Genomic DNA, 23,102 nt, shown 5'->3' on the forward strand with positions numbered 1-23,102 from the left:
TTATGGGGTTTCAGCTATGATGGACATTACTTTTGAATTTCGGCTGACATTTTATGTTGTCTAGGTTTTGTCATTTCTACTTTATCCCTCATCTAATTTATAAAAACAAAACCACTGTTTGCTTCTTACCACAGACTTCTCTTAAATTCACTAATGAGCCACCGCAAGGCATGCGCGCTGGTTTGAAAAGAACATTTGCCGGAATTAATCAAGACCTTCTGGATATCAGTAACTTGCCCATGTGGAAGCCGATGCTTTACACAGTGGCATTTTTACACTCCACCGTGCAGGTAACTTCTGGCACAGTTTGCACCTTTAGGGGGATGTTTGTGATGCCCTCTTGTTTCTCTGCCACGCTGTCTGCTCTCCTCACCCTGCTTTTTCTGTCCTTCATGGCACTTTGCCCCACCTGGCATGGTATATATTCGTCTGTGTACTTAATGTGCCCCCTGTCCCTTCCCATGACAGTGTAAGACTCTTGAAGGCAAAGACTGTCGTTTTGTAATTGCTGAATCCCCTCCGTCATAGCAATGTCTGGGGCATTGCCAGAGCTCAGTAAATATTTGTGAGGGGAACATGGGTTATTTATATAAGAATTTAGTTTTCAAAGTGCCTATGCCGGCCAGGGAGGGTGTGTGCACCTTCTCATGTAATACCAACCACTACATTTCTCAAGATAAGATTATCACCATGCTCAAAACGAGGAAATTGATGGATAAGATGTCCAGATGCATGAATAAATGAATAAAGATAGTAGTACTTTGAAATAGACACCAGAACAGGAACGTCAGCTATTTGCTAGTGATTTTTACTAAGCTATTCTACTATTCTAATATTTTACTAAACTATTCTACTAAATAGTAGATTATTTAACCAGTGTAACTCCAAAGCTTGTGATTTTCCTCGAGCATTCAGGAGTTTATGCCCTGGACTGTCCTAAGTAACAGGAGAACTTTGTTAAACTAGACACAGGCAAAACAGAGCCCCAGCCCCAGTAGGCATCCATCCCCCTCATCCCTTCAGTATGTGAAAAACAAATGAACTGCATCTCCAGAAAAATAAAATAAAATAAAAATGAGGACATTGAGGCTCAGAAAGATTAAGTTCATAAGCAGTAGATCTAGGGGTCGAGTCCAGCACTACTGCCTCGCATGATAGTATGTTTTGAGCCCACCAGTGAAAGCAGTGCTGATATTGGGAGGGACGGTGGCTATCTGTCATTTTCTTTTACCATGCATGTGTATTATACACTTCTATATTAATGTAGTAATTTTATAGCTCCACAACCACTTGTCTATGGGATATTTTCATTTTGTTATTGCTTTGTTCTACATTTGACTTTGTATTTTGTTCTGTTTTTTTTATGCTATATTAGTTACCATACAGTACATCATTAGTTTTTGATGTAGTGTTCCATGATTCATTGTTTGCATGTAACACCCAGTATTTCAAAGCTGTATAAGTTTAATGTACTTGATTGGCTCCTTCAGAGAGAGAGATGGACAGAACGGGCTCCTTTAACACTTTTCACATCTCTTCCCCACCCTGAGGCTGGAGTGAGGAAGGAATGAATGATGTGGCTTGTGCCAGGAGCCGGGATTTAGCCCTGCAGTGGCATAGAGAGCTTCATCTCCTCTCTCCCCATCCTGCCCAAGGGTGGGGGGAATTTGGTGCTCATCCCAGAACATCTTGGGCGTATTTACCCTCAGGTTCCTTGTCCCTGCCACTTTACCAGGATCTCTGCTGCCCAGTGGGGATGGCTATGCAGAGGAGACAATTGTGCATCTCCTGCCTATAGGTCCCCTAACCCTGAGAGAGTTAAAATCAGGTTAAACACTTTGTGGGTGGTTATTTTTACTAAGTCTGATTGTGGCCTTTGGATTGTAAATTATAGCTTTCAAGTCACTGAAGCCTATTTCATACATTCTTATCTGGGAATTATTTGCTTTGCTAGGCCTTATCATACTCTAATACAAATATTACTTTAACTCTGCTATTTAATTCACAATTCACAAATAATGTATTTTATGATTCTTTTCCCAGTAGTGATGATTCAACTCTTCCACCAGGCTTATCTTGGGGCGATGATTGGGGGTATTTTCCATAGGGTCAGTGTGGTAGCCTGTCTTTCAGTGGCCATTATCCATGTGCGACACAGAGGAACCACAACAGGGCTGTGGGCCAGTCATGGGGCTAAGGTGTGCTTGCACTTGACATGACATGTATTTGGGTTAAAACAGAAAAAGTCTCCGTTGCTTAGGCCGTGAAAATAGGAGGTCCAATGTCTTTTAAAATCCAGCCATCATGTGCTGGAAAGAACACCTATTGAGGACCAAGAGGCTGGGACATTAGACTCACCGTGAAATCAGTTAGCTGTGTAAGGATAATTTCCCATCTGTGTGTTTTGAAGCAGGAGGTGATCTTTCAAGTTTTTTTCCCTATTTCTAAAACCCTGTTATCAAGTTCTATGACTACACAGGGAGCATGGATAATTCAAGCATGGTTTCCTCTGTTCTGTTTTCATCATTAGCAGAAATACTTACTGTGATAGTGCCTAAATATTTTCTTTTACTTGTTAGGATAGAGCTGGCTTGAGAGGAAAACACAGCATTCTTGAGGAGCCTGTGGTCCTGGGCCAGCAGCATCCCTGTGACCCAGGAGCTTGTAAGAGATGAATCTTGAGCCCCACCCCAGATCTGCTGAATCAGAATCTGCATTATAATAAGATGCCCAAGAACTCATGTGTGTTCTAAAGTTGGAAGTGCAGTCACTGCTCAAAGGATATTTTCATTTTGTTATTGCTTTGTTGTTGCTCTGGGTTGGAGTGGTTGTGACTTAAATTTCTCTAGTGTTGGACGTAATAGCCAAACACCTGATTTGTTAACTGATTAATTGATTCCTCTAAATTTAACATAGATATCACTTGCTCTATGCAAATATGAGGTATATACACTTGTCCTTGCAGAGACAGACAAAAAGAACAAGGAATTGGGTCATGTCACATAATCTGAAGCTTTAGGCCTGGGGAAGAGTTCATGCTGGAGCCTATCACCTGGTAGTGAGAGTACAGAGCCTGGTAGTGAAACAGAGATCAAATGCGAGAGCTGTGTGACCCACCCCCCATGTAATTCCCTTACTGAATTGCAGTTTGGCCTCATGTCATCAACTCATCCCCATGCAAGGGCATCATGTGTTATGTGAACCTCACTCGTTGTCACAGAGAACTAAATGAATACCCCTCCTCTCCTATAAGAAGGGGAAGTAGACTTGGATGGTCAAGGGTGGTACAGTGAAGGGTCTAGTTTGTTTTGTGATTGAGGTAAGAGCAGGTTTACCCAGTAGAAGGGGGCCCTGGGTGCTTCCATGGGAACTGCAGAGAAATACAGACCACTCTACATTGAGTTCTTCATTCCTCAGTCTCCCTTGGGCTTCCCTCCCCTCTCCACCAGGAACTTACCAACCACAGAGGCCAGGAAGTTACAACAGCAGCAGCACTCTTAACTGCAATCAAGTGATGTCTCTGCCGTAACCAGCCAGCCCTCTTGCATTTCCCATGGGAACCCACCACCATCCCCAGCATCCTAGTGGATGCCTTGGCCACTACTCCCTGACGACATATCCACCTCCTCTTGGAGCTTAGTCTCAATGGGATCTTCCTTCTGGTCTCATCATCATCTCTTTATGGTTTCCCAGAAATTCCAGTGTAGCGCCATTTTGGGTTTCAGAGCAAGGTTATATTCACCCTTCAGAATCCCAATTTTAAAATATCTTCCTCCAAAGTCTTGGTCTTTTGAAACACAGTAATTACATTTGTGTTGTCCTCCCAGTACCTCCTGCAGAAAGTCAGAACAGCAGCTTCTGGTGGTCAGTGTGCCATCCTTTGATGGTCAATGTACCACCCTCTGTTTGAACAATGCATTGGACCGAGTGGATATCTAACACAGTCATTGCCTGGTTCAGTCATTGCCTGGGCCCCAGAATCCCTGGGAGCAGGCAGCAAGGTGGGCTGCTCAGTCCTTCTTAAAACCTCTGAAGTGATTCTAATACCAACAAGAATTAGGAATAACTGCCAAATATCCATTGTCCTTAAGACAGGAGTCCATCACTTTTATGCCCTTTCCATGGTTTGGAATTTGTCTCCTCATCACCTTGGCTTGCCGAAATTGAGGCTTGCTTTTTGGGAATTTTCCAATAGGTTATGCACGAGTCTATGAGGTTTTTTGCTAAAGTCATTGATTAGGCCCTCTCGGGGCTTGCAGTGGCAGATGCAGACGTGAATATTTTATCCTGGCCCTTGAAAATAATTAAATATTTAATGAAAATGGCCATATCAAATAGGATTCAGGGAATTCCATTGCCAGCAGATTTTCTTTCCAAAAAGTCTCCTACATCTTGTTTTCTTTCTCAAGTTTGAGCCTTGACAAGATTACCTTCAAGTTTAATAGTGCATATGAAAGTATTGCTTTGGGGAAGAATGACTACAAAGTTCTTAGTTTAAATGTTTTTAGAGGACCCCAGATGACTGAGGTGGTTGGGTATCTGCTCTTCAGCTCAGGTCATGATCCCAGGATCCTGGGATTGAGTCCTGCATGGGGCTCTTTGCTCAGCGGGGAGCCTTGCTTCTCCCTCTGCCTGCTGTTCTCCCCTGTTTGTACTGTCTCTCATGGTCTCTTTTTAATAGATAAATAAAATCTTTTAAAAAAGTCTTCAGAATAATTTCAATAATATGATACAGGTCTAGAGAAAGATCTTTTACATTTTGCTTAACGATTTTTTGCAGGGGTTCTGGCCATTTCTGTTCGTTATTTTTACCTTTTAAGATTTCCCTTGTGTTGTGTAGTATGGATTGCATTTTTCATTTTATGTTAGTTCCAGTAATTGAATAAAACAGGATGTGATGCTCCAAAGAGACCCTTGTTTTGAAGATGCAGCTGAAGTGATTCTGTCTTGGGCTGTGGGAGATGGGCTCATTGGGCTGAGGTAGAATCCAACATAAAATTGGAAATGGCTTTAACATCATTAAGATGAGCAACTTGTCTTCAGCATCCAAAGGAGGATTCCAAGTTTTCTGTATTTCACTAGTAGTTCTCTGTCTTGTTGATTCTTTGGAATACAAGAAGGAACCATATTGGTCAAATTTGATAAAGAGTAGACTAGTTTTCTTAAAATCACCACTCTCCAACTTAGTAATGAATAATAACTCCCTACTGTTGAATCAGGTTTTCGCTCTTTATCCTGACATTCATATCTGTCTTATGTTTTACCCCTGAATCATCACATGAGCGTGTAGTTCTAGCTACTCACCTGAGGTCACTCTCTGCTGCAGTAAAATCATTTACCTGCAGCCTCTTGCTAGATAAACCGGGAGCTTTGTGTTTCTGTCTTTGTCATAGCCTTCACCAAGCCCGGAAGTCTTTTCTCCCTGCTTTTAAAAGACCACCTTCGCAGGGGGGAAAAAAAAAAAAAAAAGGAGCAAAATATATACATAAAGTAAAAATGAAGAAATGTATATTTATATTCTAACAATAAATTTTATATATTCATAAAGCAATATGTACGTTAAGTTTAAAGAATCTGAATAATTAAATAAAATGCAAATGGTTGCAGGAAATTTAAAAAAAAAAAAAAAAACCACCTTCAGTTTCATTCTTCCCACAAGCCTCTGACTGAATGTCCTCTTCACGCTTATCATTTGTTAAATTTTGATAATTAATTATAGTCACCATCACATTGTCCTCTCCTTGTTTCTAAGTTTTATTTTCTCAACTGGATTAAAACTTCTTTAAAATACATTGATTTTAATATTTTTCCATTGTCTCACATAGGACTCATTCCATAGTTTCAAAAATACTAAAGTACTAAAATACTAAAGACTGAAGAGATTTAGTATTCCCAATATTCCAAATTCTAGCAAAGCAGCCTGCTTTTGATATTCCAGATGTGTTAGTTCTTCTCCCGAGGGTTTGAGTCTATGATCTGACAGTATTTCAAGGTGATAATTCAGGGTACTTTCTTTATTTTTTTATTTTTATTTATTTATTTATTTACTTTCTTTATTGTCACTTAAAGAGATCAGTGAATACAAAAAGAAGTTACAAGAAAATGAATTTACTTCATTTGTAAAGAAAAGTCACCCTCCCAAGATTTTGTCTTTTGTTTTTTCCGAGATAAGCTAAATAGTCTACGACTTTAATGAACCAACCTAAAAAGTAAATGCTTCAAATGAAATTTGAGAGTAAATAGCATTAAGTGAAACAAATCTCAGCATTATAGCAATTTTCAAAGATCATATTTTTAAGGAGCAGTGGAATTGCAACGGCTCAGTACATGTAAATGGAAGTGTTTCTATAGAGCCAATTTAAGCAGTTTTTGTAATTGGAAAGGGAGAATTATTTTCCATTCAGTCTCCTGTCTAATTGAACTGTAAATTTAAAAAATTAAGTCAAACATAGGTGAGACAATTTTAGAGTTGATTCTCTTTAAAAAAAAAAAATAGAGGAAAACATTTTCATTTCACCAATAATTGTTTAGCTTCCTTCTTTTTGAAGGCTTCCAGGTACAAGAAATTCCAGAGGCTCAAGGCTTAGCTGACTGCATTTTCATGTTAATATCACACAGGGTCTCCCAACTCAACTCTTGGTCCAAAATAACTTGGAGGGAGATCACCTCAGTGTTTCTGGGATCCACTCCAGAAATTCTTTTGAATTTCTGTGTCAGCCTCAGAAATCACCCCCCTGAGGATGAGGAGAGTGCCTTTCATTCTGAAAATAATCAATAATCAATCTAGTGTTCATTTCAGAATCATAATCCTTTCCCCAAGAAAGTACAAAGGGGAGATAAAAATGGGAGACATGTTTCTCACTGTCAAGGTTCAAAGTCTGGTTATAGGACCAAATATTTCAACATGAAACAAACAAACAAAAAAACAACACATCACGGCAGCATGAATGTTGAGACCAGGAAGTGGAAAGCCATCAAGAGAAACTGACACATTAAAGAGTCAGGGTTCTCCCACATGCACAGGGGATGATACCGCAGTCCTCTTCATCTGTCAAGGCACCTCTGCTCCTTCTCACCTTCTCTGTGTTCAAGGTGGAAGATGGTGCTTCACAGCTCCCAAATTTAGAAGTCTCCCTACTTTAAGCTTTAACTAGGATAAATTCTAGATAGCAATTCTGAACCCTAAGTTCAAATTCCTGGGAGGAGGAATCTGGTTTGGTCTTTCTTGGGCTGGCTGTCCACCTTCTGTCTAATTAATTAGCTAAGGGATGAGGATGGGAGTCACACCATTACAGATGTCTAATATCTGACAGCCTAACCTAAGGAAGCATGGGTTTACCTTCGGTCTTACTAAAAAGGAGACAACAGACCCAGAACAGAGTTATTTGTGCTAAGCCCACATTGTCAAACTGAAACTAATACATAACCTAACTGCAATTTCAACCTTCTCCAGGAGTGTGATATTAATCCATTAGTCTGGAATTTCCTGGTCAGCACTAGTGAGGTAGCCCCCTAATAGACCCCTTTTCCCCCCCAAGAAAGGTGACTTTGCCCAAAATAATCCTTTTTCTTACTTATGACTTCCTTGTGCCATCTCCTCTCTGCCTTTTTCTGTAGCTCTTTGGGGCTCCTTCCTATTTGCTAAATGGGATGCCTCCTGATTCATCAATCATTCAATAAAGCCATGGAGATCTTTAAGATTTACTTGGTTGAATTTTTATTTAATAGTCTGATCTCCCAGGGTCAGGACATCTGGACCCAAATTATCCAGATTAATTTTCATGTTTTACTTAATATTTTGAAAGCACATTTTGAAAATCAGTAATTAAACCTTCTTGCTTTCTGAATTTTTTTCTCTGTCCTGTGCATGAACTTGTCTAAGCTAAAATTCATTTAGATTCTTTTAAATCGTGGTATTCATTAGGATCTAAAGCATGGAGCAGCTATAGTAAGAAGTATCAGAATGACTTGTAAAAACATTGTGGGAGTGTGTGGTATGTGTGTGTGTGTTAAGGAAGGTAGAAGAGAGAAGGAAAAGTTAGTATATATTTAGAGGTAGAGAAGTAGAATTATACCTTTCTATAGATGTTTTGGGATTCTACTCTCCCCATGGATTCTCACCTCAACCACTAGGATCAAAGGGCTAGGAGCTAAACCCAAGTAAATAATTGGACCTGCATTAGAGACTGGTTGTGTGCTGAGGCAGAGAAAGCTGATGGAGTAGTGATATTTGAGTTAATCGATGTGGTTCAATAGGAGATCAGAGCCTGGAGCTACTGGTTCTAATGTGGCCTCCAGAATATGGAGGCAGTTGAATCCTTTGATCTGAGCCCCTTTGGATTGTTTATGGGCAATCTGGCAGTTCCAAACAGTTAACTATATCCCATGGGAGAGAACAAATGAGGGCAATGTGAAAGTTTTAAGAAGAAATGTGTCATGTCTCACAGTAGAGATTTGGGGTTTTCAAAGCCTGAAATTGCAAGATTAAAAAGTCAGACTAGTAGTGGGGTCTAGATGCTCTCAAGTGCTTAAGATATTCAACTGGGAAAAAAAATTTAAACTCTTGCACTGAACATTTGAAAGTTTTTAGAGTCTAATTTAGAATAAATGAATTAACAGACATTTATTGAGCATCTACTGCATGTTTTTAAATTGGCCATGGAAACCTAGACTTTTTTTTTAAAGCCCAAGAACTCCGCTCTAGCAAATAGTTGAGGATTTTTTTTTTATTTTATCTGTTTTATTATTTTTTAAATTTTTTTTCCAATTTATTTATTTTCAGAAAAACAGTATTCATTATTTTTTCACCACACCCAGTGCTCCATGCAAGCCGTGCCCTCTATAATACCCACCACCTGGTACCCAACCTCCCACCCCCCTGCCACTTCAAACCCCTCAGACTGTTTTTCAGAGTCCATAGGATTTTTTTAAAAAAGATTTTTTAAAATTTATTTTTGCAAGACAGAGAAAGCAGGCACATGTGTACATGAGCAGAGGGAGGAGTGGGCAGAGGGAGAGGGAGAAGCAGGTTCCCAATGCGGCACCTGGACTCTATCCCAGCACCCGGGGATCATGACCTGAGCAGACAGAAGCTTAACTGACTGAACCACCCAGGCGTCTGAGGATTTGTCCTTGTAAACCATTTGGCAATAGAACCATGAAATAGTATTTCTAAAGAAATACTTTTCTAATGTACCTGAATACATTCCTAATGTACCTGAAATTCTATACTGTTTTTTTATGACACCAACTCATCTCTATATCATGCCTTAATTTTCCTGTACTTTATGTTTTAATAATAATAAGAGAAATAATCTGCATTCAATTTTAAAATCTTACTCATTTTCTTTGGTGTTCTTAAGGAGCGACGCAAATTTGGCCCTTTAGGATGGAATATTCCCTATGAATTCAATTCTGCTGACTTTGCAGCCAGCGTCCAGTTCATTCAGAATCACCTTGATGAATGTGATATTAAAAAAGTGAGTGAAATTGTTATTTTCCCCAGTTTTAGTATTGTCCTCAAATCAAAGTTCTACAGACATTTTCAGACTATAATACACAGTTGAACCCACTGAGCTTCCCCTTACCCCTCCCAAAAGGGACTGCTCATTCTAATCAATTGTTTACTTGTCCAGGCCCTTCCCCTCACACCCCTACTTTGCCTAGGAGTGCATTCAGACCCCAATCTCACACTTGTGTTCCCCCCTCTCATCTCTCTCCTGTGCACATACAGCAGAAACAGACCACAAGTGAGGCAAATCTGTGTGCAGAAACTCCACAACCTTCCTCGTATCGCACCTAACTGCCCCCAGTGCACTTTAAGAGCATGTATACCTTAAATCAGACTTTTCTTCCAGCATCTCTCACTGATGCCTCTTCAGAAGTGAAATGTTATCTCAGCCCACACCACACAAGAGTTCTTTCTCACCTTTAGTCACATCATTTTTTTTTTAAGATTTTACTTATTTATTCAACAGAGAGAGATTACAAGTAGGCAGAAAGGTAGGCAGAGAGGTGGGGGAAGCAGGCTCCCCACTGAACAGAGAGCCTAATGTGGGACTCCATCCCAGGACCCTGAGATCATGACCTGAGCCGAAGGCAGAGGCTCAACCCACTGAGCCACCCAGGTGCCCCCTTTAGTCACATCTTATCAGATGTTTAAACTTACACAAAGAGATAGCAATAATTTCTAATAATGGTCATCGGTCATCGTCCAGCATTTCACAGTTCTCAAAGTGCTCATGTGTGGAGGATCTCACCTGTATCTTCACAATTCTGTGAGGTCAGCATAGGAGGCATTACTGTTGTCCCCATTTTACTGATGAGGTAATGGACAGGAGAGAATAAAGGACTTCCTCCAGGTCACAGAGCTAAGAACACAATCCAGTTGTCCCTCCACATGTGTTAGGAAGGGTTGGAAATTCATTTTTTCTATAGTCTGGAGCAAGTTTATGAGCCTCTAGGAGGTTATTTCCTCATCTACAAAGCGGCCTTGGTTTCTGTGAGGAATAAGTGAATTTGCATTTGTGAAAGCACAGTATATGGTGCATAATAAGAACTCAATAAATTCCAGTTTTCTACTGTCTCCTCTTTTCTTCTTTCTCATAGTAGATATTGAAGCTAATTATAGGTACTAGAATGTCAGTATGGCGATGGTAAGTCATGATGAATTCTCTTTTTTTTAAAGATTTTATTTCTTTATTAGACAGATCACAAGTAGGCAGAGAGAGAGGAGGAAGCAGGCTCTCTGCTGAGAGCCTGATGTGGGGCTTGATCCCAGGACTCTGGGATCATGACCTGAGCCGAAGGCAGAGGCTTTAACCCACTGAGCTACCTAGGTGCCCCACCATGATGAATTCTTAAGTGGGCCACCGGCAGATCTAGAATCAAACCATTAATTTTTCTTGAAGTTACAAAGGGATATTAAATCGAGTATGACAGTTTGATGAAAAATTACATTGTATGGGTTCACAGTCTGTTATTATTTATCATTTGTATACACAAATAATAGTTAACCTTGAAATAGTTGCTTTGAAAGGCAGTGGAGCTGATGAATCAGAATTTAGCCAAAAGAAAATAAATTTTTAAAAATCAAGCATTCTTACTTTTCCTACCCCAAATGTATTAAGTAAAAAAAACAAAAAAACCTATTAATATCTGTAATGTATTGCCAGGATAAGATTGCTATGGAAATTAATAAATACTTAGATTTAGTCATAGCTCACAGAATGAGACAGCAAAGGATTGCATTGTAGAAAAATGCTGTGAATGAATAATTTTCTGGTTGTTCTCATACTGATTCAGAAAATATATTACTAAGAAAGCACATTAAACAGTTGATTACTTGATTTTGCCCCCTTTTTTCTTTTTTCTAACAGCTTGGCATTACTATAATGAATATTATAGAGGATTGCATCCACCAAGTGAAAAAAATGTCTTTTCCCCCTATTTTAAATAATGAGTAATATATTCCCTTGTTATTTAGTATTGCAGATTTTTCTTTGATGACCAAACCCTGGCAGTTTCCATCATGTAATAGCAAAAGAGTTCTTCTATTCACTAATAGAAGAATGTGAGTCATTTTAAAAGTGATCTAGCTCATGCTTCCTTTTTGAGATATTTCCTCCAGGAAAAGACTTGAAATGTTTAGAGTTACTTGTTTGGATTGACAATGAATAATCTTTTGTATTTTTAATAAAGGGTGTATCATGGAGTACGGTTCGGTACATGATTGGAGAAGTTCAATACGGAGGCAGAGTGACAGACGACTTTGATAAACGTCTACTCAATTGCTTTGCTAGGGTAAGTCAATTTACAGGAAAAGCATGGGACACATTTCATTTTATTTTCCTTTTAAATAAGAATATTTGTTTGTTTATAATTGGTGAGCCAAACTTAAGGGCGGGAAAAACCCAGACTGCAGAGCTGCTGAAAAGAAACCAGCCAGCAAAACCACAACCAAAACCAAAACCCAAGCCCAACCACCTAGCAATCTACCTGTGGTCCAGAGGATACTAGTGGTCAGCTTCCAATAGTCTGTAAATTTTCCCCTGTATAAATGAGTTGCATATTTTTAGGGTCTCTCGCCACTGTCCCTCCTCCATGAAAACATGACCACTTATTTGCTACTTTCTTAGAGTGCAAGTCTCAGGAAGATTTCAACCCCCCAAATAAGTGACTGGAGAATTAACCATGATTTGAGTATTCTCATCTTTTCCATTAGGACACACAACTGAAAATTGATAGAGTGTTCATTTTTCCTTCTGTGTCCAGTAAAATCTACATACATCATACTGGCGAACATTTTCTAGTGAAAATTATTCCTTAGCAATTACAGTTTTCACATCAGTGATAAAATGTATAAATATAAGACTCAAACTCTTCTTAAAATATTTACATGTTAAAGAAGCAATATGTATTACCTAAGTGGGAAAAATCAGAAATGTTAAGTATTTTATGATTATCTGAATTCTTTATAGTAGGATCTATATTGACAATTCTCTGTTTCAGTGATTTTTTTTTTCTCCTTGACAAAAACAGCAAAGCATAAGCTTTGGCAATATTTTGATAAATTGGAGGTTGACCAGGAATCTGATTTTTCTTTCAATCCTTTTCTTTCAAGCCGTATATGGAGAAAGGTGGATGATGATAAGTGTTGTGTGGAAGTGGGGGCCTGACTGCTGGAAATTAAGTGGGACTTCCTGGAAAGCGATTGGGTAAAACTTACTGAAATTAAGTATTCTAGATAGACACATCCCAGAACATTTCTAGAAAAAGTGCACAAATGAACGTGTATAATGATGTTTATGGCAGTGTTGTGTGTGGAACTGAAGGTAACCATCATAGGTTGGGTTGCTTGTGGTTTCCCCTTCCCCAGGCCATGACCTTGGTTGAGGCAGGCTCCCTTCTGCCAGGGCAATACCTTGGGAGGGACAGTGTGATGAGCCTTGAGTAGTCAATACTCCAGACAGCTGGGAGTGAGTGCCTGGGTCCTGAAGAAGGAACTGGCAGTACGTCACAACATCCACTACAAATGCCTAAATATCTTAAGAAGTAGTGAAATGAGCACAATGGAATACTTTTGCTCCTCCTTCTGGGGTACAGTCTGGCCACCTTTGGTCATATCAAGTGGGTGATACTTTTTGACCAGACTCCCACTCCTGAGTATATGTCCCAGAGAAATTTGCAAACAGGTGTCCATGGACAGGTACAAAGATATTGCTCATAGTATTATTTGTAGTAGTAGGAAGTTGTAGGAAGTTACAGGAAGTAGTAGGAAGTTGTAGAAGTAGGAGTCTGCCATGGGGGAGTAGATGAGTTCAATGTTGTGATGCCTATCATGGAATATAATGTAGCACTTGTAAGAAATGATCCATATGACACCATGCATAGATTTGAAAAACTTAGTGTTGAGTATACAGCCTAAAAAAAAAATAAAATGAGATCTATAATGTAATACTTGTATATTTCACAAGGACAGAGGTCAAGCACATTTAAATAGATGCCCTCAGAGGGAAGGAGACTGGGAGTGGAGATCTGGACTGAATGGGGAAAAGCAAAAATAAAAGGGGCCTCAACTCTGGCCCTCTGGGTAGCTCAGATAGTTAGGTGTCTGACTCTTGATTTTAGCTGAAGTCATGATCTCAGGTTGTGAGATTGAGCCTTACATTGGGCTCTGTGCTGAGCGTGGAGCCTCCTTAAGATTCTCTCCCGCCACCACCCCTTCTCCTTGCTTGCTCTCTCTCTCTCTGCCTCTCAAAAAAGGGGGGCCCTAGACTCATGAGTATGATAAAATAAAGAAATATGGTAAACTCACCTCTTTACCTGACATCTAAAGGAATAAAAAGATGTCTTGTATACTGTGTGTTAGAATAATTGCAAAAGAACCTAAAATTGGAGTCTTGTACTCGAGATGCTGAGAAGTGATTAGATTTTTGCATGTATTGTACAGAACTACCAGCAGAATGCTAATGGCGAAAGATGAGGGGGTCAAGAATCACTCCTAGTTTTGACTTAAACAACTGGGGAGAGAATAGAACTATTTACAGAGGAGAAGGTCTATAGAAAGAATGAGTTTTATTGACTGGGGCCAAAAAATAGAGGAGTTCTGTTCTGATCATGTGACTTTTGAGATGCCCACTAGACACACAAATGGAGTTGTCTACCACTGAGGTTCCCTAAAGGCAGGGACTTTACCTGATTACATCACTGCCAGATTCTCAGCATGCAGAGCAGAAGCTAGAACATACTACCTCATCGATAAATACATGTTGAATAAGAGAATGAAGGAAGGTAAACAAGGCAGTTGGATTTATGGTTCTGGAGCTCAGGAGAGAGGTCAGGGTTAGAGAAAAAGAGTTGGAATTTGTCAGCATATAGATGGCAGTTGAAGTCAAGATAACATTTGAGAGCACCATCTAAGAAAGTGTAGAGAAAGAAAAGCTAAGGACCGGGCTCTGAGTAGTTAATGTATCAAGAAAGAGGAAATGGTTAACTGAGAGAGGTCAAGGAAGATGAGGAAAAGGACTTTACCTGTACCTAGTATTTGGGTGATAAATCTTTTAAAAAGCAACCAACTTTTAAGAAATATGAAATATATAGAAAAATGTATAAAGCATAAACATATAGTTGAGTAAGTCTCTTCAAATAGACATAGAATATTTCAAGCTCCCCCAAAGACTCACGCATGCCCCTTCTCCATCACAACTCCGCATTCCCTCAAGGTAACCAAAATATAGACTTTTCTACAAACCGTTTCTTTCTCACTATGCTTGTACCATCTAAGGAAGTACTCCTTATTAACATAGTTCAATTTTTCCTGTTTTTGAACTTCATATAAATGGACCCATAGACTATGTTCTCATTTTGGTGCCTGCCGTCTTTTTCTCCATATGGTATTTTGAGACTTCCCCCTGTTGCAAATGTAGTCTACTCGTTTTCCTTTACTGTGTGGGGTTCCATTGTATTGTATTGGTGGAAATTAGGATTGTTTCCATTTGGTGCTATTACAAATAAGGCATCTGGGGACATTTTTGTACGAGGTTCTTGGAGCACATGAATATGCCTTTCTATTAGGAGCTGAACTGCTAGGTTATAGAATTTGTGTACTTTCCATTTTAGTCAGTCACACCAATCTGGTCTCCAAGAATACGTCCAGCAGAAGAATGTGTTATCCCATTAAGCCACATCTTCACCAACACTGGGCATCATTAGCCTCTTAAATGTTCGCCATTCTGGTGGATATAAAATGGTATCTCACTTCGGTTTTCATTTTCGTTTCTGTGAATGCTAATGGACTTGAGTACCCTCACATGTTGATTCACTGTTTCAGTTTTCTCCTTTGTGACTTGCTTGTATGTTCTCACCTCTATTTTTCTTGCATTATCTGTCTTTTTAAAATATTGATCTACAGGAGCTTTTTGCATATTCTGAATGTAATTTCTTTGTTGATTATGCGGTTGTAAATTTCTTTTCCCATGCTAAGCCTTGCCTCTTCACTCTCTTATTAGTCTTTTAATGGTTAGAAATACTTAATTTTAGTATACCTGGTATATATTTTTCTATTTCTTTTATTTCAACCTTTCTATGTCATTATGTGTCAGATTTATCTCTTATAAATAATAGATAACTGGAATTTTTAATCTCTAGTCTGAAGAGCTCTGTATTTTAACAGACAAATGAGTAATTTGATCATTGTGATTGTTGCTATATTTTGACTTATCCTACCGTCTTTGTATGGTAGGCTTTCATGACTCCTTCTTTCCGTAGCCATACTTTTTTTTTGGCCTTTTTTTCTTTTTTGCTTTTTAAAAATGCGTTTTTATATTTCTGATTGGTTTGAAAATTATCTATTCTATTTTTAGTCTTTGCCTTTTCTAACATGATTACTTAAGTGAAAATCTAACCCTACATTTTAGGCTTTATTTTTGAACCTTTCTGATTTGCATCTTCCATATTACAGCTATGAAGAATTTTGGCTCCTCATTTTTACTCCCATTCCTGTTACTCATTATGATAATTTTGCAACCAGTGCTGATTTAGATTTACCAATATGTGTCCTGGTTGTTAGAAGGAGGTCAGCCCATTCCTTATGATGGGGCAAGCCTAGGAAACCTATGGATGGCAAAGACTGGACAACTTGGTGGAGGAAGATGGGGTTGTTTTCTTCTCATCTTATCTATGCTCAGAATGAAATAAGAAGCAGCATTAGCTAAGGGGATGCAGGTCATCAGCTGAGGGGAGGGTATGGCAAGTTTAGGACCTTTGAAGAAAGGGGAAGGGAAGTAAAGTAGTTGCCTTGGAGAGTGGGAAAAGAAATGTGTGGTCCTAATACATGTGTTCAGCCTCCCCCACTAAATTGTAAGCCCATTAAAATAAGAAACAGGTCATCTAAGGCTCTGTGTCCTTTCTAGCACCTAGGAGACACTCAGTACTTGTTTGTTGATGACGATAAACGTAATTTAATCTCAGAAGACTGAGTTTTATGTGCCTGGGGTCATAGTCATCTAAAACAGAGTAGACTGGATTGAATTTTCACTGACCGCAGAGCACAACTTGAAAATCAGGCATACTTTTTTTTTTTTTTTAACAACACTTTTTATTAGCTTAAAAAAAATTACTTAGACTTTTTCTAAAAAGTAGAGTTCAAGGAGAGTCCTGATCTAGTGGGTTTGTCTTTGTTTGATTGAAACTGCCTTACTTTAAGGTGGCAGGAACACCACAGTTTGCTGGCTCAGTAAAGGGGATTTCTAAGAGACCTCTTTGCCCTCCACATCAGACCCAAAGCCGGCTCTCTGGATCACAGCTCAAAGTGGCTTGTGGGCAAAGAGGGGGAAAGGAAGAGAGCCTGTTGCTCAAACTGTTGCACCTTCAAGACCTCAAGGTGGACAGTTCTTCCCTCTGACCTGAATCTGTCTTCCTCCTCTTCTACTTCTTCCCTATTCCCACCTCATACCGTTCCACCCCCATATTCAGAGCAATAGAAGACTAGTGGGCATACCCTAACCCCCTCTCGGAATGCTGCAGTTCTTCATCCTCTGGGCCTGGGCCCCACCTGGGGAAGCCCATCTGGGCTTGAATTACTGCCCTAAATGAAAAGTCATCCCACCATTTTCCATTCTTTGGCCCCTGGGTAGCTTTTCCTCATTCCCTGCCCCCTCCCCCCAGCCTCCACTTCTTTCTTTCTGTCTCTCTCCTGACTTCCCTTAGGGCTGCTCCACCTTCAATGGCTCCAGCTCTCTGAGCACTGGGCAGCCCTGCCCCTTTCTTCCCCGAATGTACACTTCCCCCTGCACTTCCTTCAGCCTCCTGTCTCATCAGTTCCTTCCCCTCACCTGTTCCAGATGGCCCTTCAGTAACCAGAGAGGTGAGTTTGGATCTCTGGCTGTAAGGACACGGGGTTACCAGGAAATGTTACTGAAGAAGGCCACAAAAAGCACCATGGAACCCACATGTTGCCTTCCCCTACCTCGGTCTCTGCTTCAATCCTACCTTCTGACCTGCTGACCTAACCTCCTTGTGGCTACTTTACCCTGATGTCCAGCTGGCGAGTCTCTCTTCCTGCTTTGAGCCTGCTTTTATTTTGCTTATTTTTACTTCCTCTGGCTCTTACCTTAGTGGACTTTGCACTATGGTGTGTTATGTAATTGACTCATCCCACCAGTGGGTCACAAGCTCCTTGGAGGAAAGGACCATATGTGACTCATCCTTGCCTTCTATTCCAGTTCTAAGCTCCATGCCTAGTGCACAGGAGTTAACTAGGAAAGAACAGGGTTGGGGGGGGGCATTGGGGGGGAAGAGATGAGGACAGAAGAGAGAACCAGCACACAGGACATTTCAGAGTGATCACTGGACCTAAAAAAAGCTGGAAGAAGGATACGGAAGGAAGATGCTAGAGAAAGTGTAAACCACTGAAGTAAAGCACAGTCCCCACCTCTTTTCACATCAAGTCCTCTGAGTGATTCAGACGTCCTGCCTGCACTTCTGTTCCTCCTGTCTTCCTATTATTTCCCTTCCTGCTGAGAAAATTGCTCTGTTAGACACAGAAGTCATTGCCTCAAATCTGGCTCCTAGGCATTCAGCATTCTTTTTTTTCCCCCCCTCTTCATAATAAGTCTATTCACACCAAGTATATATTTGTTCTCTTGCTTTTACATTACAGATAATCAATTCATATGGAATGAGAAAAGGGTGTCTTCAGGCAAACAATAAGACGGTTGGATACATTTGCTTCTTGCGGCCAGGGACATAACTTAATTAACAGAGGGAGCTCTCCAGCTCTGGGTGGAAGGGGAGATGATTGTTAAGTTTTCCTGGCCTTGTGGGGTGCACGGTGCTGCTGTGAGCCACCCTGAGCACAGCACATTCCCGGCATGAACCTTGTTTTGGGGGTGAAGGGAGGCCATGGAATTGCCAAGATCCTTTCTCATGTGTGTGGTTATGGCCTCCTCTCTGCAGGGTGTTCCCATTCATCTTCAAAAGCAGGGTGGAGGGTTGTGAGTTAGTGAGTGGAGCAGAGAGTGGGCTTTTACAAGACTGGCTCTCTCTCATCACTGCTAGCAAGCACCTTTGGTCTCCAAGAGAGGCTTAGGGTTCACTGTTTTTCCATCATGTGGCCTCTCTCTTTTCTTCATATTTGTGCTAATTATTTCTATCAGTGGTTTTCTTAAGGTTCTTTCACACCCGACATAAAAATCTATTAAAATGGAAATAAGCTGACCCTTCCTTCCTTATATTTTCATTTAGATGTTCATCACTTTTATTTCTTCTGTTTTCTCTCCCGTTTAGGTCTGGTTCAGTGAGAAGATGTTTGAACCGTCGTTCTGTTTTTATACCGGATATAAAATCCCCTTGTGCAAAACCCTGGATCAGTATTTTGAGTACATCCAGTCACTGCCATCCCTAGATAACCCTGAAGTCTTTGGGCTGCACCCTAATGCTGATATCACGTAAGTTCCTGACATTTTTTAATTTTGAGGGATCATTTGTAACTCAGCCTGGCAAAGGCTGTGCATTTCATTTTCTCTCTTAATTTCTCTCCTTTTCTTTCTTTTTATTTTGCTGTGAAAAATAATGTCATTTCCTGTCTCCCAATTACAACTTTGTCATATCTTGGCCTGCTCTCCCCTCACTAAATCCTGATGCTCCAGAGTTTATGACGATGTTTAAGCTCTGATTTATGCATTGATTATTTCTCTTCTGTCATGTCATAAAACCAGCTGGTGTTACTGGTATTGATGCTTTCTACTGATAAGGCAATAGCCTCCCAGCTCCATGCCTCTTACCTTAAAAAAATCCATTAAAAGTAATGGTCATAAACAGAGTCTAAAAGGGCCAGGAGGACAGAAAGAGGGGGTGAGGAATTGTGCTCCTCCTTGATCCTCTCTCTTGTGACCCCTGTGCCTTTATTTGCTCATTTGCTTCCTTCTGTCACTAACACACATGGTGGGCACAGAGCATGGAGGAAAGGCTGTGGGTTTCAGCTCAACGTGACGCCCCTGCTCTAGTCGCTGAGGTAAGAGATGATGAGCAAAGAGACAAGAAATGCATCCAAATCCCAAGTCCCTTCTTGAACCATCCTTTGAAAGAAGGAGCCTGGAAACAAGGCCATCTGGTTCCACAGAGAGGGCGCCAAGAAGCCCCAGCTGAGATTCTCCTGCGGATAGTCATTGTCTCTGGCCCATCGAAGAAAGACCACGGAGTTCATGTCACTTAGGAGAGTGGTTGTGGGGGATGGATGAGACCAAGATGCCTCTGGCAGATTTTAAGCTGTGACAACCCATTGAGAAGGAATGGGGTGTGCCTTTCTCCTAGTTACTCACCAGCTGCTGCAATTTTAACAACTGTGCAAAGTGGCAAGGACATTTCTCATCTCCTTCTTCTCTGCCCTTGTGCAGCCTCCGTGGAGTCCCAGCACACTTGTCTGTCTACCCCTGAACATAAATGCCCTTCACCCTTCACGTGAGGCTTGACCTCCTGGCCTCTTTGTTACCCATACTGATGCTAAATTGTCTAAATCCTCCAATCTCTCCCATGTTCAGAGATCATCTTCAAAGATGTGAGCAGGACCCAGAAGAACCACAAATGGCTAACACTCTTTTCGGGCCTCATGATGGAATTGTGATGGCTCTGGTGGTTATTGGAAGAGGCCCTCATAAGTTAGCTGAAAACAGGAAAGTGGTGAAGAAATAAAAAGGTTGCTCAGGGATCCATTTGGAATTAACTCAAACATTATCTGAAAGAAAGTACACAGAGAAATGGTTTTGCTTTAGCTGAAACTTCAAAAATCTGAGGCAGACCATGTCACTCCTCTGTTCAGAAGCCTCCTAAATATCTTGTCTCACTCCAAGTCAAGGTCAAAGGCAGAAAGTGACCTCTAGGTGAACTTCAAGGCCCACTAAGACCACTTGCCCCCACCTCTCAGCCTGGTCTCCTCCGCCCTCGCCCTCCCTCACTGTCCAGCTCCAGCTCCCCCTAGCTTCCTGTTACTCAGGCCAGATGGCTCCCCCGATGGGATACTTGCTCCTTCCGGAACATCCCTTCCCCCCAGGTATCATTGCGGCTCACCTTCCCACCTTTTCTGGTCTTTACTTAAACTCTACCTTTTCCCTGTTTAAAAATTGCTGACCACTCCCCAGCCCTCACCCCAGACTCCATCCTCCTTGCCTGCTCTTTTCTTTAGATTGTATCTCCAACTGGCATATTCTGTATTCGCTTATTTATTTGTTATCATCCATCTACCATCACTAATCATAAGCACCATCATGTCCGAAACTCAGGTCTGCTTCTCCTGCTGCTCTGTCTCCACTGCTACACAGGGCCTGATGCTCAGGGACTACCTGATGGATGTGCCCAGCCACGCTAAGTTCTTCTGGGTTATGGAGAATCTGATGAATGGGAATAGTCTACAGAAACAGCTCATGATTTCATGTGGGTGGGCAGGAAAACGGCCAATGTTTTAAGGCACTTATACATCAGTGCTTGCAGCAGCTCATATACGAGGGCGCTGAACTTTGATTTCCTCCTTGGCAGGAGCCCAAGGAGACATGACAGTCAGTTCCTAGAGAACTGGATACTGTTGAGCACCATAGGATTTGGCTGGGGAGTGCGAAAAGCAGAGTTCAACTCATCTCATCCTGACTTACCCATAGGACCCTAGCAGTTTTGGTCATCAGCTCCCAAGAAAGACAAACCAGAACTAGCAAAGGCCCAGAAAAGTACAACTAAGATGTAACCTAGATAGGAGGCAGTGTTGAGACAAACTATTTTTTTCCCTTGACTCTTTACTTTTAACTATTCTAAACCCTCAGAAAAGTACAGTGAACACCATATACCTTTCACTCAGAGTCATCAATTGTTAACATTTTGTACCATTTTGCTTTTTCTCTTTCTATGTTTATATCTTTGTGTATTTATAGATCGACAGTTATGTCCATATGGAACCATATCTATTTCTCTTTGTGTGTGTGTGTGTGTAGGATTATAGTCCCTCGAATGGATAGAGCTAGGAAATAAGTAGTTTGTAATGTCATGAGCTAATACTAATAACTCCAATTGCAAAGGTATACCTCACGTCTCTTCCTTGTCATCCCTTATTTCAATATTGATATCTCCTTTCTCCCATGGTAAGAGTTCTGGTTCCCAGTAAGTTCAATATTGACTCGTTTGTTCTAAAACACTCCATCGATACCACTACCAACCACAAATGTATTAAGTGGAGGTCAAGATTTCTTTGCAGTTCTTTTTGTCCCTAGACTACATCCCACTGAGCTTGTACAGAGTACTATCTTCAAAAATCACTAAGATTGCTTTTTCTGTGTGGTTATGCTATCAATTGATAGATAGGTACATTTATTTATTTCTATTCTTACTACATTTAGTTTTGGTCCATCTTTGTTGATTGTCTTAAATATGTGAACCATGGACATGGCTTGGAAATCTCGACTGGATAACAGGGTATTCTCACACCCTTCCAGCCCACTTTCCTCTTCCATTATGGACAACCAAATGCATTAGTTTCTGGGTTATCTTCCCTGTTTTTTTTTTTTAATTTTTAAAAATTTACAAAGAGAGAGCACGCACATGAGTGGGGGGTAGAGGTGGGTAGAGGGAGAGAAAGAATCTTCAAGCAGATTCCAGAGCTCAGGGCCCGATGCAGGGCTCAACTGTACGACACTGAGATCATGACTTGAGCTGAAGCCAAGAGTTAGATGCTCAACTGACTGAGCCACCCAGGTGCCCCTTCCCTGTTTCTTTTTGCTAAAACATAAACACATATATAATCTTATTGCCTTTCTTTTTCTTACATAAAGTTGCCATAACTTACATATATATAATTTTATGTCTTGTCTTTTTCAGTTAAAAATGTATCCTGTGGGACATCTTGGTGGCTCAGTCGGTTAAGTGTCTGACTCTTGATTTTGGCTCAGATCACGATCTCAGAGTTGTGAGATTGAGGCCTGAGTTGGACTCCTTGCTGTGGAGCCTGCCTAAGATTCTCTCTCTCCTTACCCCTCTGCTCCTCCCCCTGCTTGCGTGCTTGTCCTCTCTCTCTAAAAGATAAATCAGTAAACAAAATCTTTAAAAAATGTATACCATAATCACTCCATATGTTACCATGTCTTTCTCACAATTTTTTTTTTTACAGTGGCATGTGCCTCCATTGTTAATTTGTATCACAGTTCATCATCTGTTCTCCTATGGGTAGGCATTTAGGATGTTTCCAGAATTTTGCTATCTCAAATAATTCCTCAATTACTCTTATGGTTATGGTTTCTCATGTTGTTGGAGATGTATTTTCAGGGTAAATGACTGTGCGTAGGGGTTGCTAGATCAGGAATTAGTGAATATTGCCAGGTCCCCTCCACAGGGCTGTGCTACTTTGCATTCTTAACAACAGTGGGATGGGGCCCTTCCTTCACAGCCTCTTCAACAAAGTATTGGTGAAGATTTTGAATTTTCACCAATAAGACAAGTGAGAAATGTTATCGCAGCACAGTTTTAATTTGTTTTCTCTTATTATGAGTGAAATTGAGTACATTTCCTTACACTTGGGGGCTGTTTGAAATAAGACCATCTTGGAGACCCTATGGATAAATCCAGAT

At 40.6% G+C, this 23,102-nt stretch overlaps 1 protein-coding gene across 1 annotated transcript in view; it reads left to right on the forward strand.

Moving 5' to 3' along the window:
* The window catches only part of DNAH8 (dynein axonemal heavy chain 8), a 336,143-nt gene that overhangs the window by 268,615 nt on the left and 44,426 nt on the right, over positions 1-23,102 (forward strand). Inside the window, exons 84-87 of the mRNA XM_044250418.1 lie at positions 135-290; positions 9,363-9,479; positions 11,701-11,802; positions 18,787-18,947. Coding sequence (XP_044106353.1) covers positions 135-290; positions 9,363-9,479; positions 11,701-11,802; positions 18,787-18,947 — 536 coding nt within the window. The remainder of the gene's footprint in view (positions 1-134; positions 291-9,362; positions 9,480-11,700; positions 11,803-18,786; positions 18,948-23,102) is intronic.

Source organism: Neovison vison, chromosome 1 (assembly GCF_020171115.1).
Source record: "Neovison vison isolate M4711 chromosome 1, ASM_NN_V1, whole genome shotgun sequence".
NCBI classification, from domain to species: domain Eukaryota; kingdom Metazoa; phylum Chordata; class Mammalia; order Carnivora; family Mustelidae; genus Neogale; species Neogale vison.